We start from the raw sequence: 15,299 nt of genomic DNA on the forward strand, positions 1-15,299 counted from the left end.
TTTGTCTCAAAAGCTAATGCCAATTGAAAAAAAGATTTTAAGATAACTGAAGACGACAAATTTATTTATCAGAAGGAAAACAATCTTTGGCTCTTAACTGATTGAATAGTTGCTAAACAATGTAATACATTATATTCAAGTGTTAAAATTAATGTCCAAAATTCACAAAAAATTTCAAAGTACTCCTAAATAAGATTGTTCCTAATTAAAAGTATTTTACTTTTATCTTCTGTTACTTACGATATCCTTCCAAATGGTGCAAATGCAGCTTTTATATCTTCAGTTGTAATTTCTGGACTGAGATCACCAACAAAGACATGGAAATGATCTTATAAGGGGAAGGAAGGGGAAGTGAAAAGAAAAATAAAATTTTAGAATTTAAAAAGTGCTAAAATTTATTCAATAAAGTTTCCTTAAAATAATTTATGGATTTATAGTAACATATAAGCAAAACACTACCCTATATCTATACAAATCCTATCAATTTTAAACAAAATAAATCAAGGTAACAACACAGGAAAGACTCTCCTAAAGGCTGATATATCTAACTGGAAACTGAGTTATATTTCTGCTTATAACCAATTATTATACTGGTCTAAGAAAATAAACTACTAATATGATAGATAACAAGTGTTGCAAAAAAAATTAATGACTTAATTACCATTTTAATAGTAATTATTTACATTAATCAATTTATCACTCTATTAAAGCTTACAAATTAAATAGTGGTATTGTGACTTATGTAGACTAGATTTGCCTCAGTTAAGACAATTCACTGAAGCTAGCTACATGATATATTTGGTTTAACCATAGTTTGTGAAGAACAAGCAAAGAAATACCTTGCATTGCAACAGTTTGATGTTAAAGTATTTGACAGTTTTCTCAAAAGCCAACAGTTTTGGTTGCCCAGACATTACACCATTCAGTTTATGTGAATCCATGTGCATGTGAACTAAGACTAAAGGCAACAGAATGAAAACAGTAATCCCTTCACTTTATATTAGAACCATTAACAAAGCATTGGAGAGAAATAATCATCCCATGTGAAATTTAAAAAAAAGAAGACAATGCTCAAGAAAAACATGTAAAAAATACAAAATAGTTGGATCAACACTTAAAATAGACATATATATATATATATCAATTTTGACAAAGTATATTTGGAAAGAAAAGTTACTCCTACTTGGCAGGCCTTAAGCAACATATTGGGTTGTCATTTGGGAAACACAGTTTCAGAAGCAACTCAAGCAATCAGGAGATCTGGATATGGAGCACAGATCGTGACCTCAAGGAAGCAGGGTATCTTGCCCTTGAGTTGGTGAAAGTATGTCTAAGGCATCAGCTGCCTCCAAGAGGGTCAGAGAGCTTGAAATAGCACCAAAGTGGTGGACAAGCCACACTTGGTCAACACTGGGAAGAAGGGGGAAAAATATTGCCAGAGAGACAAATAGAAACACGACCTCCTCCCTCCCCGCTCCCCCCAACATCAAACAAAAAAATTTCAGGTGGTTAGTGAATACCCTTTCAAGAGATTTCATTTTATGTTTAAGAAGATACAATTACCTTGTGAACGCTGTGTGCTGACAACGGTACTACCTGATGACAAAGATTAAATTTGTTCTTAAATTTATTAACACAAACACATTCAATCATATCTAAGGATAACGATCAAAACATTACTGCAAACACGTATGATGTTTAATGCTTTACAATAAAACTACTGTGTACAATAAAAACAAATGTTCAAAGAGTATAAAATATACTTACTGCTTGTATCTTTCTTTTGACTGCTGGGGGTTGTTGCCCAATTCACTTTGACTTCCTAAAAAAATTTTTCTACATTTACACTCCATTAAAAAAAAAGCTCAAAATCAGGTATTACAAGATTTGCATCTATAAACAACACATAGGAAGGTGTATGCCTGAGATGAAATAGATACTACTTCTTCTGGTCACTTTATCTTTTAACCTACATTTACACAAAAAATGTTGTCAAATCTTAATCTTACATATGAGGTCTGTCCAGAAAAAAGTCCAACCATTGTTAATATTACAAGAATGGCATGTACAACATCAATGTAACCTGGCAGCCAAGGAGAGTGAACTGAAATGAAAATGTATGAACAATGATGACTTCACTCTCAGTGGGGGTGGTAGATGCCCTTGAGTGAGCATGTGTACTGTGTGGCTGTTGCATTCCAAATGAGCAAGTAGAGCAACGAATCTGCATCAAATTTCGCATTAAGCTTGAACATTCCTCCTTGGAAACTATTTGGATAATTCAGAAGGCTGCAGCTATGGGCAACTGGTGACTGGCAGCTTCATCACAACAATGTGCCCACTCATGCATCATGTCTTACGCAGTTTTTTTGCGAAACGTCAAATCGCCCAGGTATCTCAGCCACATTATTGTCCAGATTTGGCATCTTGTGACTTTTGGCTTTTCCCAAAACTAGAACCCACCTTTGAAAGGGATGAGATTTCAGACTATTGATGAGATTCAGGAAAATATGATAGGGTAGCTGATGGAAATTCTAACAAAGGCTTTTGCAGAGTGTTATAACACTGGAAGAGACACTGGGAGAACAGTGTGAGGTCCTAAGATGCCTACTTTGAAGGGGACTGAGGCATCACTGTCCTATGTACAATGTTCCATGTATCTTTATCGTCTTTAATAAACATCTCTATTTTTCATAGTATATGGCTGGATACTTTCTGGACAGACCTCATACTTCTGTTAACATTCAACCAATCCTCTTTCTTACCTAAAGTACTAATGAATTTTGCCTTTTATTCTTCCCATTAGTATCCAATGTTCCTAGATGTTTCACCCAAGCTTGAGTAATTAAAAATATTTTAGTATTTACCATGTGCCAAGGCACCATGAATATGAACATAAACATGCCCTCTAATAGCTTTTATCCCACCTTTTTAATAATACACATGATCATTTTCTATAAAGTGAATGTAATGCTTCTAAAAAGAAAACAAAACTATACAACTTAAAATATCCAGTGCAAGTCACCTTTAATTATGATAGCTTACCTTACCCATTATCTTCCGCCCATTCATAGCAGCTAGTGCTGCAGCTGCATGACGATGCTCATAAAACTCCACAAAACAATATGGATCATTACCAGCTGTCTGTTAAACAAAAAACACAACAGCCAATTTAAAGTTTTATACTCCCATTATTTTAAAATTTATAACATTCATTACCAGGCCATAAAAAATGGAAGGTCCATTCCACAAGTAAATCTTTATTTAAAAAAATTTTTACTTATTCATTTGGGGGGTGGAGGAGACAGAGAGATTGATTCTTGTATGTGCCCTGACTAGGGATCAAAACCACAAACTTGGCATATGAGGGTGATGCTCTAACCAACTGACCTACTCAGCCAGGACCCACAGGTAAATCTTTAGATAAGGAAGTAAACACTTAAAACTGAGGTTTATTTTTTAAGTCCTCGCCCGATGATATGTTTGATTTTAGAGAGGGGGGATCAGGGAGGGAGAGACAGAGAGATGTAATCTTTTGGTTACCTCCTGTATGTGCCCCAACCAGGGATTGAACCTGCAACCCTTTGGTACACTGGACAACACTCCAACAGAATCACCCAGCCAGAGCAAAAAACTGAGCTATTTTTACAGAAAACTATCTTCATCAAGTTGTATTATACTACTATGTATAATTTAATCTTTTATTAATGACTAAGTGTCCTAATTATGGACAAATAATATATAGCTACATTCTCACCATTATCATAAAATACCACCTTTTCTTTAAGCTACAGAGGTTATGTTTGACTAGAATCCTATATTATCAAGTGTTGGTACTGGCTTTTATTTCTATTTTTTAAAGATTTTATTTATTTATTTTTTAGAGAGGGAAGAGAGGGAGATAAAGAGAGAGAAACATCAATGTGCGGTTGCTGGAGGTCATGGCCTACAACCCAAGCATGTACCCTGACTGGGAATCGAACCTGCGACACTTTGGTTCGCAGCCCGCGCTCAATCCACTGAGCTATGCCAGCCAGAGCATATTGGCTTTTATTTTTTAAAATTTTTATTTACTTTTCAGAGGGGAAAAGAGGTAGAAAGAAAGGGAGAGAAACATCGATATGAGGGAGAAACATCAATTGGTTACCTTTAGCATGCCCCTATAGTCAGGAGCCTGGCCTGCAACCCAGGGATGTGCCCTGACTGGTAAAAGGAATGGGAGAGCTTTTGGTTTGCAAGATGATGCTCAGCCCACTCAGCCACACCAGTAAGGGTGGCTTTTAATAACTTTTCTGTCTCTTCCCTGTGATATGTTCTCTTTTTATTGCTATAAATGTACATATATTCTTGGTGCCTCTAACTTACTGAGCAGCAGAAAACCTCATCCAGCCATCTTAAACTTGTTTCTACAATGTAAGTAAATAGAAGAGGTATTCTGGTAAGTAAAGTTTTAGAATAGGCTTTAGAATTTGGACTTTCTGACGTCATTTTTTAGCTGCTTCATAGTCTTTTTAAAAATTCTCTCCTCTTTTCTGCTGGTGTTCCAAGTAGTTGACATTTGATGGTATGTGAAGCTTGGATGTTTTAGTGTAAATTAAAGCAGAAAAAACACCCACTACCTATCAGTGCAAAATACCAAATGATATCATAGACCATTTTAAAATTCTTGCTATAATCTCCTAAGAAGGATTGTTAAAATAAGAAACTAAAAGACTAAAATACTAGAATAAAGATATCATTTTGTTTAAAGCACAATTAATAATTTAAAAGTTATTGGCAATCATTCTTAAGTATTTTAGAGCAAAGAGGAGACAACAAATTAATATTGAGACTACCTGTTACTTTATATTAAAAACATTAGGGAATATAAACATGTTTTTCAAGTTGTCTAATTCAAATACTACACTTGATAAATGAGAATTTTAGTACACAGATCAATGTCGACAGGAACCAGAAGGTGGTTAGAAAAAGTACCTTATACTTAAGAGTAGTAAATGATAAAAGAATGTTCACTTCAGTTAGTTGATCTGTACCCAGAAAAAAACTGTACTTTTATAGATAAAAAGAATCTAAGCATAGACACTATCAACTTTAATATTCCACAATGTGTAAAATTCATAAATATGAACATCATATGAATAGATTGGAATTGAAGACTTTAATAATAAAAACAAAATGTTAATCTACACCTTTGAGTGATAAAAACCCAAAATTTATATAAAGTGGCAAAGGCTAACCTAGTCTTTTCTGTAAGTCAGGCAGTCATTAACATTTTATTTTTATTTTTTAAAGATTTTATTTATTTTAAGAGACATAAAGGAAAGAATAAACAAATGGGATCTCATCAAAATAAAAAGCTTCTGCATGGCTAAAGAAAACAGCATTAAAATGAAAAGAGAACCAATTATATTGGAAAACATATTTGCCAATGATACCTCAGACTAGGGTTTGATCTCCAAAATAGATAAAGAACTCACATGACTCCGCTCCAGGAAGACAAATAACCCAATTAAAAAATGGGCAAAGGATTTGAACAGACACTCCTCCAAGGAGGACATACAGAGGATCCAGAGACACATGAAAAGATGTTCAATATTGCTAGTTATCGGAGAGGTGCAAATTAAAACCACAATGAGATACCACTTCACACCAGTCAGAATGGCCATCATAAACAAAGCAACAAACAAGTGTTGGAGAGGCTGTGGAGAAAAGGGGTCCCTAGTGCACTGTTGGTGGGACTGCAGACTGGTACAACCACTACAGAAAACAGTATGGAACTTCCTCAGAAAACTAAAAATGGATCTTCCTTTTGACCCAGCAATTCCACTGCTGGGATTATATCCTAAGAACCCTGAAACACCAATCCAAAAGAACCTATGCACCCCAATGTTCATAGCAGCACAATTTACAATAGCTAAGTGCTGGAAGCAACCTAGGTGCCCATCAGTAAATGAATGGATCAAAAAACTGTGGTACATTTACACAATGGAATTCTATGCAGCAGAAAGAAAGAAGGAGCTCCTACCCTTTCCAACAGCATGGATGGAGCTGGAAAGCATTATGCTAAGAGAAATAAGCCACGTGGTGAAAGACAAATACCATATGATCTCACCTTTAACAGGAACCTAAACAACAAAACAAAGAAACAAGCAAAACATAGTCAATCAAAGACACTGAAATAGACGACAGGCTGACAGTGACCAGAGAGGAGAGGGGAGGGAATTTCAGGGGAGAATGGGAAGGGTTTATAGGAACAGATATAAAGGACACATGGACAAAATTTTGGGGGGGGGTGAAAATGGGAGGGAGGTGGGGGAGGGATTGGTGGGTGGGCTGGAATGGGGTTAAAGGGCAGAAAACTGTACTTGAGCAATGATTAAAATAAAAATAAAAAAAGAAAGAAATGAAAGCATAAACCTAACATAAAAAAAAAGATTTTATTTATTTTATTTTTAGAGGGGAAGGGAGGGAGAAAGAGAGGGAGAGAAACATCAATGTGTGGTTGCCTCTTGTCCATCCCCTACTGGGGACCTGGCCCACAACCTAGGCACGTGCCCTGACTGGGAATCGAACCGGTGACCCTTTGATTGGCAGGCTGGTGGTGAATCCACCGAACCACACCAGCCAGGGCTAACATTTTTTTTAAACCCTCAAGTGAGAACATGTTTTTAAAATTGATTTACAAAGAGAAAAGGTGGGGGAGAGAAAGATAGAGATAAATAGATATGAGAAAGAAACATCTATTGGTTGCCTCCTGTACTTGCCCTAACCAGGAATTGAACCTGCAACCTTTTAGGATATGGCACAACACTCCAACCAACTGAGCCACCCTGCCACGGCAGTCAGTAACATTTTGCCTAGTGATCTTTAGCAGTCAAATATCTAGAGTGACTAAGGGAGAGACTGGCAGCCTACAAACCAACAGAGAAGATCTGTATTTAGACAGTTCAATTTGGATTTACATTCTTGCTTTGCTCATTTCTGCACATATTAAATGTGAATAGCATGTGCTTTACACTATTTCTGTTGAGCAATTATAATAATGCATTAGCATTAAATAAGAGGCAAGCATTCCATAGATACTATTACTGGGAATAAGGAAGGAGGTCCACATCAATCAAAGATTTTAAATTTTTCATCATTTTCCAATTTCTACTTCTTATCTTTCTCTATGAATACAGAGGGGTCTTTTCTTCTTTATCCAAGGGCATATAAATATTGAATGTGACACAAAAACACTTAAGAAGAGTATAAAGATAAAAAACATTAGTTGAATCCATCTTTATTACATGCAGGTGACTGACACTTTAGGAGAAAGGTCTGACATTTTAAAATCTTAGACAACAAACAAAAGCCAACTGGCTAAACAATTACTTTTTAATTACCAAGTAAAAAAAGAGATAAACTAGAAAACAACAGAAAAAGTAGCAGACACACAGACACACAGACACACAGACACACAGACACACACACACGATGTTCTTTCCTGGGGAAAAGAAAAACGAAAAGAAAAACAAAAAGACTCCATAGGATAAAAGGATTTCTCTTTAGCTGTCTTCACTATCAAAAACACTCTTTAGATGTCTTTTTACACGTTATGATTCAGGATTAATACTAATTAGAGGAATTAATTCAAGGTTTTTTCTATACATTAAGATCTGACGAATGGTGATGCCATAATGCAAAAAAAAACTTGAATCATGACCTTTGAAAATAAAGTTAAAAACATATCCCAGTATCAAATATCTATTATTTTTGACCCAATTTCCCAATCTAATTGTAATAACTGAATCTCTAGATTAGCCTATCGACTGATACCATATATAAACAATTCTGACGCTTCAATGCAAAAAAGGAGCCTACATATATATAGTTCTCATCTGCTCTAGAAATGATTAATTCTATTCTTCTTTATTTAATAAAACATTAAACTCAGTGGCCAAAACAGATTCATTACAAATTCACTAAAATCCCTATGAATTCACAGTATATAAACCACTTTAAGAGATTTAGAAGTAATGGGTTTAATAATGTACATAAAAAAGAAAGTTAAGTTAAAATACCCTTACATCCATAATCATTTTGCAGTTTTTACAAGGTCCAATCTGGCTAAAGAGCTGGAGAATCAGAGCTTCTGTCACATCTCTGGAAAGGTTACCAACGTATCTGAAACACAAAGAAAAACAACTTAAACCATTTTAAATTTGCTTCTTTGGACCAGTTTCTAAAGTTGCTTACTGAAAAATGAATTTAGGAAAAGGTAGATCTTTACCTGTAACTATACTACTTGGGAACAGCTTATAATAGTTTGCCAAAATGTTAAAATCTCTACCCAAAAAAGATGTACTATAATGTGACTTGCAAGTACATTAGACACTGCTAGTAGAGGAGAAGCTGGTGTGTGTTTTGTCAAGGTATTGTGAATTAAACCATTTTTTTTCTAAGTTCCTAGGTTTACCTTAGGCAGATATACTTTATAAAATTTAGGTTTTACTTACTTATTTTTAGAGAGGGTTAAGGAGAGAGAGGGGCAGAGAAACATTAATCGACTTCCTCTTGCACGCCCCCAACCTGGGACCTGGCTCTCAACCCAGACACGTGCCCTGAATGGGAATTGAACCTGTGACTTTTTGGTTTACAAGACAATGACCAACTGACTGAGCCATAGTGGCTGGGGCAAGGGATGGAAAACTTATAAATGAATTATCACTGATTAGTGGATGTGCAGAGGGAATACAAAGATTCCAGAAGAGACCTTTAACAGATAATATGAATTGGTGACTAGCAAAGTTAACTAATGCAGTGTTACAAGACCACATGAGTGGGATTATCTTTATTTAAAGGTTTTATAAATACATTTTCAAAATGGGATTTTGAAAGATTATCTCTAGACATATTAGAATTAGAGGTTTATCACCTCTAAAATCAGAGAATGCTGTCTCCTAACAACTGCAGTTTTTCATTCTTCTGCCAAGAATCCTTCAGAAAACATGTGATGAAAGATATGGACTCTTTCCCCAGAAAAATAAACATCTATACATATCAGTTCCTTCCTTCCATTTACTTATTCAATAAACACATTGAATGATTACTATAAAGGCACTGGAATAGGCTAAAATGGTAAAGGGAGAAGTGCTGAATCTTAAAAAACAATGAATAGCATTTAAAGATCAGGTAAAATAATGATTAAAAAGTATAAAAGCAACATCTAACCAAAAGCAACTTTTCCAATATTGGAGGTTATTATTATACCAAGCTCTTGTTCTGAAAATCAGTAATTAAAGGGATAGAATTAAGCATTTATCTTGCCTTTGCAGTAGAAACTCCAGTATAATGTTATCTAACAGCTCCAGTAAATGAGGGTAAAGCTCTTTACAGAAAAATGATAGCCAATAAATTTAGACAGACCACATTAAATTAACTATGTGTAAGCCTTATGGGTATTATACTATGATTATTTGAAGGGTATCAAAGTTATCACATAGATCATTTAACAACTCCAAAGGGAAAAGCCCTACCTTAAAAATGAGAGCTTTGGCTGTTTTACCACTTTGACCTAGTGATCAAGTAATTTTATAGATGAACAATAAGTCATTGTGTGTACAGTATAAATTATACAACACCACCTATGAAGTAGTCAAGTCAAAAAGGTCTAACTTGAATCTAGTCAAGCTTAAATTTAGATAGAAGTTTACAGAATATTAGACACATAATAAAACAATTATACATATCCAGATATAGAATTTTGTATAAGGTAACTTATTTGATCTCTCCAAAATATTATTGTCCTAAAAAAGTATTTTAAAAAGGGAGGACTGTTCTTGATTTAAAAGGACCTAAAAGACACTGACAACCAAATATAATAAATAATACTTGACTGGATCCTGGATTGGGGGGCAGGGGCAGCACCCCAATAACTGTAGAAGAAATGAGGGAAATCACCATTAAAATACCACAGTAATAATTGCAACTGGCAAAATCCACCCATGGATGTTTCATAGATGATACAACTTTAAGGAGAAATAAGGTATGTGTAAAGCCTCAGGTATCACCTATAAAATATGTATTAATTACTCATTTCAACCAATGAATTGGTTGTTTTAACATATGCCCACAAATTCTTTGATATGCAGCCTCTGTGAAGTGGAGCTTAATTTCTCTCTCCTTTAGTGTGGGTTAGCCTTAGTAACTCAATTCTAATTAACAAATCTGTTGAGAAGAAGAGAAACAGTACCCTTCAAAAATGCCAGGGTCGTAAAAGATATCTTCTCATATTAAAGGAGAGTAAAGAGACATGACTAAATAAAGTGGTATCTTGCCCCTGGTAGGGTAGCTCAGTTGGTCAGAGCATTGTCCCCATACACCAAGATTATAGGTTCTACCCCAGGTCAGAGAACATATAAAAATCAACCAATGAATGCATAAATAAGTAGAATGACAAATTGATGTTTTGTTTCTCTCTCTCAAATCAATAAAAATAAATAGGTAAATACATGATATCTTAGAATGGATCCTGGAATACAAAAAAGACATTAGTGGGAAAACTTGGGAAACTGGAATAAAGCTTGTACTGTACCATACTAATGTCTCAGTTTTGATAAGCGTACCATAGTTATGTAAGTTTATGTTAACTTTAAGGGAAGCTGGGCGAAGGTTATGTGAGAACTGTATTTTCTCTATAACTCTTATGTGTGTATTCTGACTTGACTCTTGTTCCTATAAGAAATTCTCAGGATTGCAATGTCAATGAAAAAATGGCTCTTTTGAAAATTTAATTCTAATATCTACGTACTTTGATTTTAAAGCAAGATAACCTAGTGACAAGTGCACAGTATTTAGAGAACCCGAATTCTATTATTTACTCTTTGCAAAACTGCCTAAGATTTTCTGACAAATATTTTCTAAGTTTGAATACATGTGATTAAAAAAAATAAGCTAGTTTAAAGAGCATTATGGGTGCCCTAGCAAGTATGGTTTGATTGGTTGTGAGTGTCATCTCCATAGATGGGGAAGCAGGACAGGGAGAGTATTAGTATTGCACATGCCTGGGTAGCAGCTCATGTTGTGTGGTGGCAGCAGACAATGGATGATTCTCTCCCTCTCTTCCTTCCCCTCTCTCTAAAATCAGTGAGCATGTCCTCCATTGAGGATTTAAAAAAACAAAAGGCACTATGGTTTGTGTTGCCTTTACATTTGTTTATTTGATGTAAGCTCTAGGAACCCCTATCAATTAACTCTACACAGAGCTGTTTCGAGAAACGCTTCAGAGAAAGTTACAGAAACAAGATGCACTCAGCCTTAGGCACCATTACAATAAACTATAATTAACATATATAACATTTCCATATTAATCAAAGGACAGACATCTCTTTCTCTTCCTTGTGCTAATAAAAATAACCCATTACAGCTCTGGCTGCTGTGGCTCAGTGGATTGAGCGCAGGCTGCAAACCAAAGGGTCGTGGGTTCGATTCCCAGTCAGGGTACATGCCTGGGTTGCAGGCCAAGTCCCCAGTGGGGGCTACGTGAGAGGCAACCACACACTGATGTTTTTCTCCCTTTCTTTCTCCCTCCCTTCCCCTCTCTCTAAAAATAAATAAAACCTTAAAAAAAATAACCCATTACAAACTAGTGGGTTTTTTTAAAAGACTTTATTTATTATTTTCAGAGAGAGGGGAAGGGAGACAGAAAGAGAAACATCAATGTGTGGTTGCCTCTCATGTGGCCACCACTGGGGACCTGGCCTGCAACCAAGGATGTGCCCTGACTGGGACTGATCCTGCAACCTTGGCATATTGTGGACAGCGCTCTAACCAACTGAGCTACCTGGCCAGCGCTAGTCTTTTCTTTTTACCAATAAGTTAATCACTGATATCGATCTCAGATTTTTACAAACAACTTGATGATGTTATGACTTTCCAACTCTATTTGCTGAATACATAGAAGTTTGAAATTGAAATCTACAGATACTTGTTATCTCAAAGTACTTCCAATGGAAAATAAGTTTTTTAGTTTGTAGAATGCTCTATACTTTACAAAGTTAATTCTCATTTTTATATGTTTCTTTCTTTAGTTGTTTCATTCCATATCACATATTATTCTGTTTCTGAAGCCAAAGGATTTCATATTAACAGTATGAATTCAGAATTTTTTCTTTTTGGACACCAAACATCTTCCCTCCTATTTTTAGAAAATTCCTCACCTTAAGACAAAGCCTGACTCCTCTATAGGAGCTGAAACACCTAGATATGGTTTTGCAGTCTACTTTTCATTCAATCTAGGCTAAGTCAAATTAGAGATACCAGCCCTGAAGACCAGGCATATAGCAGAGATTAAAGACTCCATTTTGGTGTCAAATAGCAATGAAGTCCCATGCCCAGTGAATTTGATCCTCAATAGATTTGGTACTAGTATCTTTTCTGGGATGGTCTGTAGCTTGAGTAGGGATTGTGGCCTGACAGTTCCCTCTCTTTCCTGAACATTTTCTAAGTTAGGTTCCATAACCCTCCTGACATTTTGGTAGTGTACAATATCTTTTTAATTAATTCCTTTTATGGTTAATTATTTTTGCTGCTTGCATTTATGAAAATCCTGACTGATACAAAAATTGACACTCAGGGCAATGGCAAGCCAAGGTTCCTATCATGATGTCTACTGGACTACTAAACAAAACTGTAATTTTCCTACATTAATTTTTATTTTTCAAAAATGCTTTTTTTGGGGAATAACATTGAAATATCCATTTTTAAAACAGATTTTTATTTATTTACTTTCAGACATAGGAGGAGGTAGGGAGAAAGTGAGGAAGAGCAACATGGATGTGCAAGAGAAACATGAATTGGTTGCTTCTTGCACACCAACTAGAAGTCCAGCCTGCAACCCAGGCATGTGCCCTAACACGAATTGAACTGGCTCAAAGGCCAGCACTCAATCCACTGAGCCACACCAGCCACGGCTGAAGTATCTATTTTTAATTGTCCAATGGACTTCTTGTTAACAGCATGGACTGAAGTATTCCGTGTTGTAACACCTATCAGGTCACGTACCAATCTTACACAGAATGGGAAGTAAAGAGTAAAAGATAATTAACTGTTAAGGCAAATAGACTTCAATGAACTAAAAAGTGTCTTCCCTGGACAACTGGATAAATGAATATGAATTGTATATTACTTAAAGATATTTTATTGGTATAGTCTCCTTAACATGAAAATTGTATAATGGTTATGTAAGAGAATGCCCTTGTTCTTAGAAAACACATAGTAAAGTAGTTAGGCCTAACATGTTTCAATGTCTTTTCAAATGGTTCAGGAAAAAAAAGATAACTACATTCTCACAGAATTACTTTTGACTATTTGGCTAACCATCAGCAACTGGTAAATCCACATGTAAGTTACTTAACTCTTTAATGTACTATTTTTTGTTACTTTTCTGTAAGTTTTTAATTTTTTCAAAGTAAAAAGCTACCTGTGAAGATTCAATTAAGAAGTCACCAATGTTACAATGAAAACATGACATTCTGCCAGGGACAGGATTTTATATCAATTTAGCACATATTTTTGAAGCTGGTAACTAAGTTCAGATAGTTGTAAAACTGTAATCTAAAACATTTAAAATATTAATTCATATTAGTACAGCTCTAGAAAATTTAACCTAGAAACATTTACAAAGCAGAATGCTGTATTGGATTGTTTTGAGCCACAATCATTGTATAAAAATGCAGAATTTGATATGAGACCTCTGTAAAAATCTGAATGAACATCATGAGTAAATAGATTTTTTTGCTAATGATAAACTTGATTAGAAGATTTTTTTATTGATTGATTTTAGAGAGATGGGAAGGAGGAGGAGTGAGAGAGAGAGAAAAAGGGGGGGGGAGAGAGAGGGAGAGAGAAACAACCTTCTATTGTTCCATTAATTTATGCAGTGGTTGTTTTTTGTATGTGCCCTGACCCAGGATCAAATCTGAAACCTTGGCATATCCAGACGCTGCTCTAACCAACTGAACTACCCAGCCACGATTGAGAAAGAGATTTTTATTCATACTATATATCTACTGTCTAGAACTCTGCCTGAAACACTAAATGTTCTATAAATATCTATTTAGGAGGTAATTGTACTCACAGAATTACTTTTGAATATTTCAAACTGCTAGGAAATTATCCCATTCTGCCTGAGTTACTCTAGTTCAGGGGGAAAAGGTACGTACCTTCTACTAATTATGAAATTATATAGAACAGTAAATTCTTATATATGTACATAAGCACATATATAGGCAAAAGTAGGTTTACAGTTGAGTACTTATTTCCATATGAACTGTAAGCCTACTTTTGCACACCCATATATATACTATACACATATATATACATTTATATATATACACTGTACACCAGCATCATAACTTTACTATTAAACAACTGTCTACTCTTAACAAAGGATAGTCTGTTGCATGATAGCTGAAAGCCTCTTATGTTATTAGCTAGCACCACCTTCACTTGGAGACTAGACCACATACAATATATAAACCAGCCTGAACAAATGTATCTAACACTACAACTGAAGACATTCATGCTCTTAAGCCGGTTCTCATTTTTATTTATATTTTGCAACAAGCTATCATTTTAAATGACTGAAATGACACATTTATAAATAAACCTACTTATTGTCAACTTAATTCTCACATTCCACATTAATCCACTGGTAATTGCTGTTGTGCTACTTTCAAAATATTTCCAGACTCAAACCACTTCTCACAATATAGTCCCAAAGTACTGCTGACAAGAAACTGAATATTGGTAATCTCTAACTTAAAAAGGTGATGCTGAACATTCATTTGTGGCAGATGATGGCATTTTCTGAGCCATTTTAGGTACATAGGTGATACTGTGATTCAAAGTATATCTTACCCTCAAAAATGAGTAAAATCTGAATTCACTGCTTGGAATTGTACCAGTTTTTAAATCAAATTTATTGATCACTTTCCACAAACCAGATACTGTGCTAAGAACATATTAAAAGGGCCTGACTTCCAGGGTCATTAAAACATTTTATAGTAAAAGTAAAAATACTGCTAGGAAAACTTAGGGATTAACACCTTTCATTTTTTAAAAAAAGATCTTATTTATTTATTTTTAGAGAGAGGGGTACTGAGGGAAGAGAGGGAGAGAAGCATTAATGGGCTGCGTCCTGTACACACCCCATCCGGGTACCAAACCCGCAACCCAGACATGTGCCCTGACCTGGAATTGAACCAACAACCTTTCGCTTTGTGGACTGACACCCAACCAACTGAGCCACACCTACT

General features: G+C 35.2%; 1 protein-coding gene across 15 annotated transcripts in view; it reads right to left on the minus strand.

The window, feature by feature from the left end:
- The window catches only part of TIA1 (TIA1 cytotoxic granule associated RNA binding protein), a 35,337-nt gene that overhangs the window by 17,808 nt on the left and 2,230 nt on the right, over positions 1-15,299 (minus strand). For 5 of the 15 annotated variants that reach the window (XR_006784373.1, XM_045827326.1, XM_045827334.1 and 2 more), the window contains 5 exons: positions 8,070-8,166; positions 3,046-3,144; positions 1,768-1,822; positions 1,564-1,596; positions 241-328 (listed from right to left, as the gene is read on the minus strand). Coding sequence is in view for 11 of the 15 variants with exons in the window: in XM_045827326.1 (XP_045683282.1) it covers positions 241-328; positions 1,564-1,596; positions 1,768-1,822; positions 3,046-3,144; positions 8,070-8,166 (372 nt within the window). In the remaining 4 variants the exon portion in view is untranslated. Of the gene's footprint in view, positions 1-240; positions 329-839; positions 959-1,563; positions 1,597-1,767; positions 1,823-3,045; positions 3,145-8,063; positions 8,167-15,299 lie in introns of all 15 variants that reach the window. The other 10 variants (XR_006784372.1, XM_045827325.1, XM_045827333.1 and 7 more) reach the window with 4 other exon arrangements.

Source organism: Phyllostomus hastatus, unplaced genomic scaffold, assembly GCF_019186645.2.
Source record: "Phyllostomus hastatus isolate PE091 unplaced genomic scaffold, TTU_PhHast_1.1 phas_scaffold_78, whole genome shotgun sequence".
In the NCBI taxonomy this organism is placed as follows: Eukaryota; Metazoa; Chordata; class Mammalia; order Chiroptera; family Phyllostomidae; genus Phyllostomus; species Phyllostomus hastatus.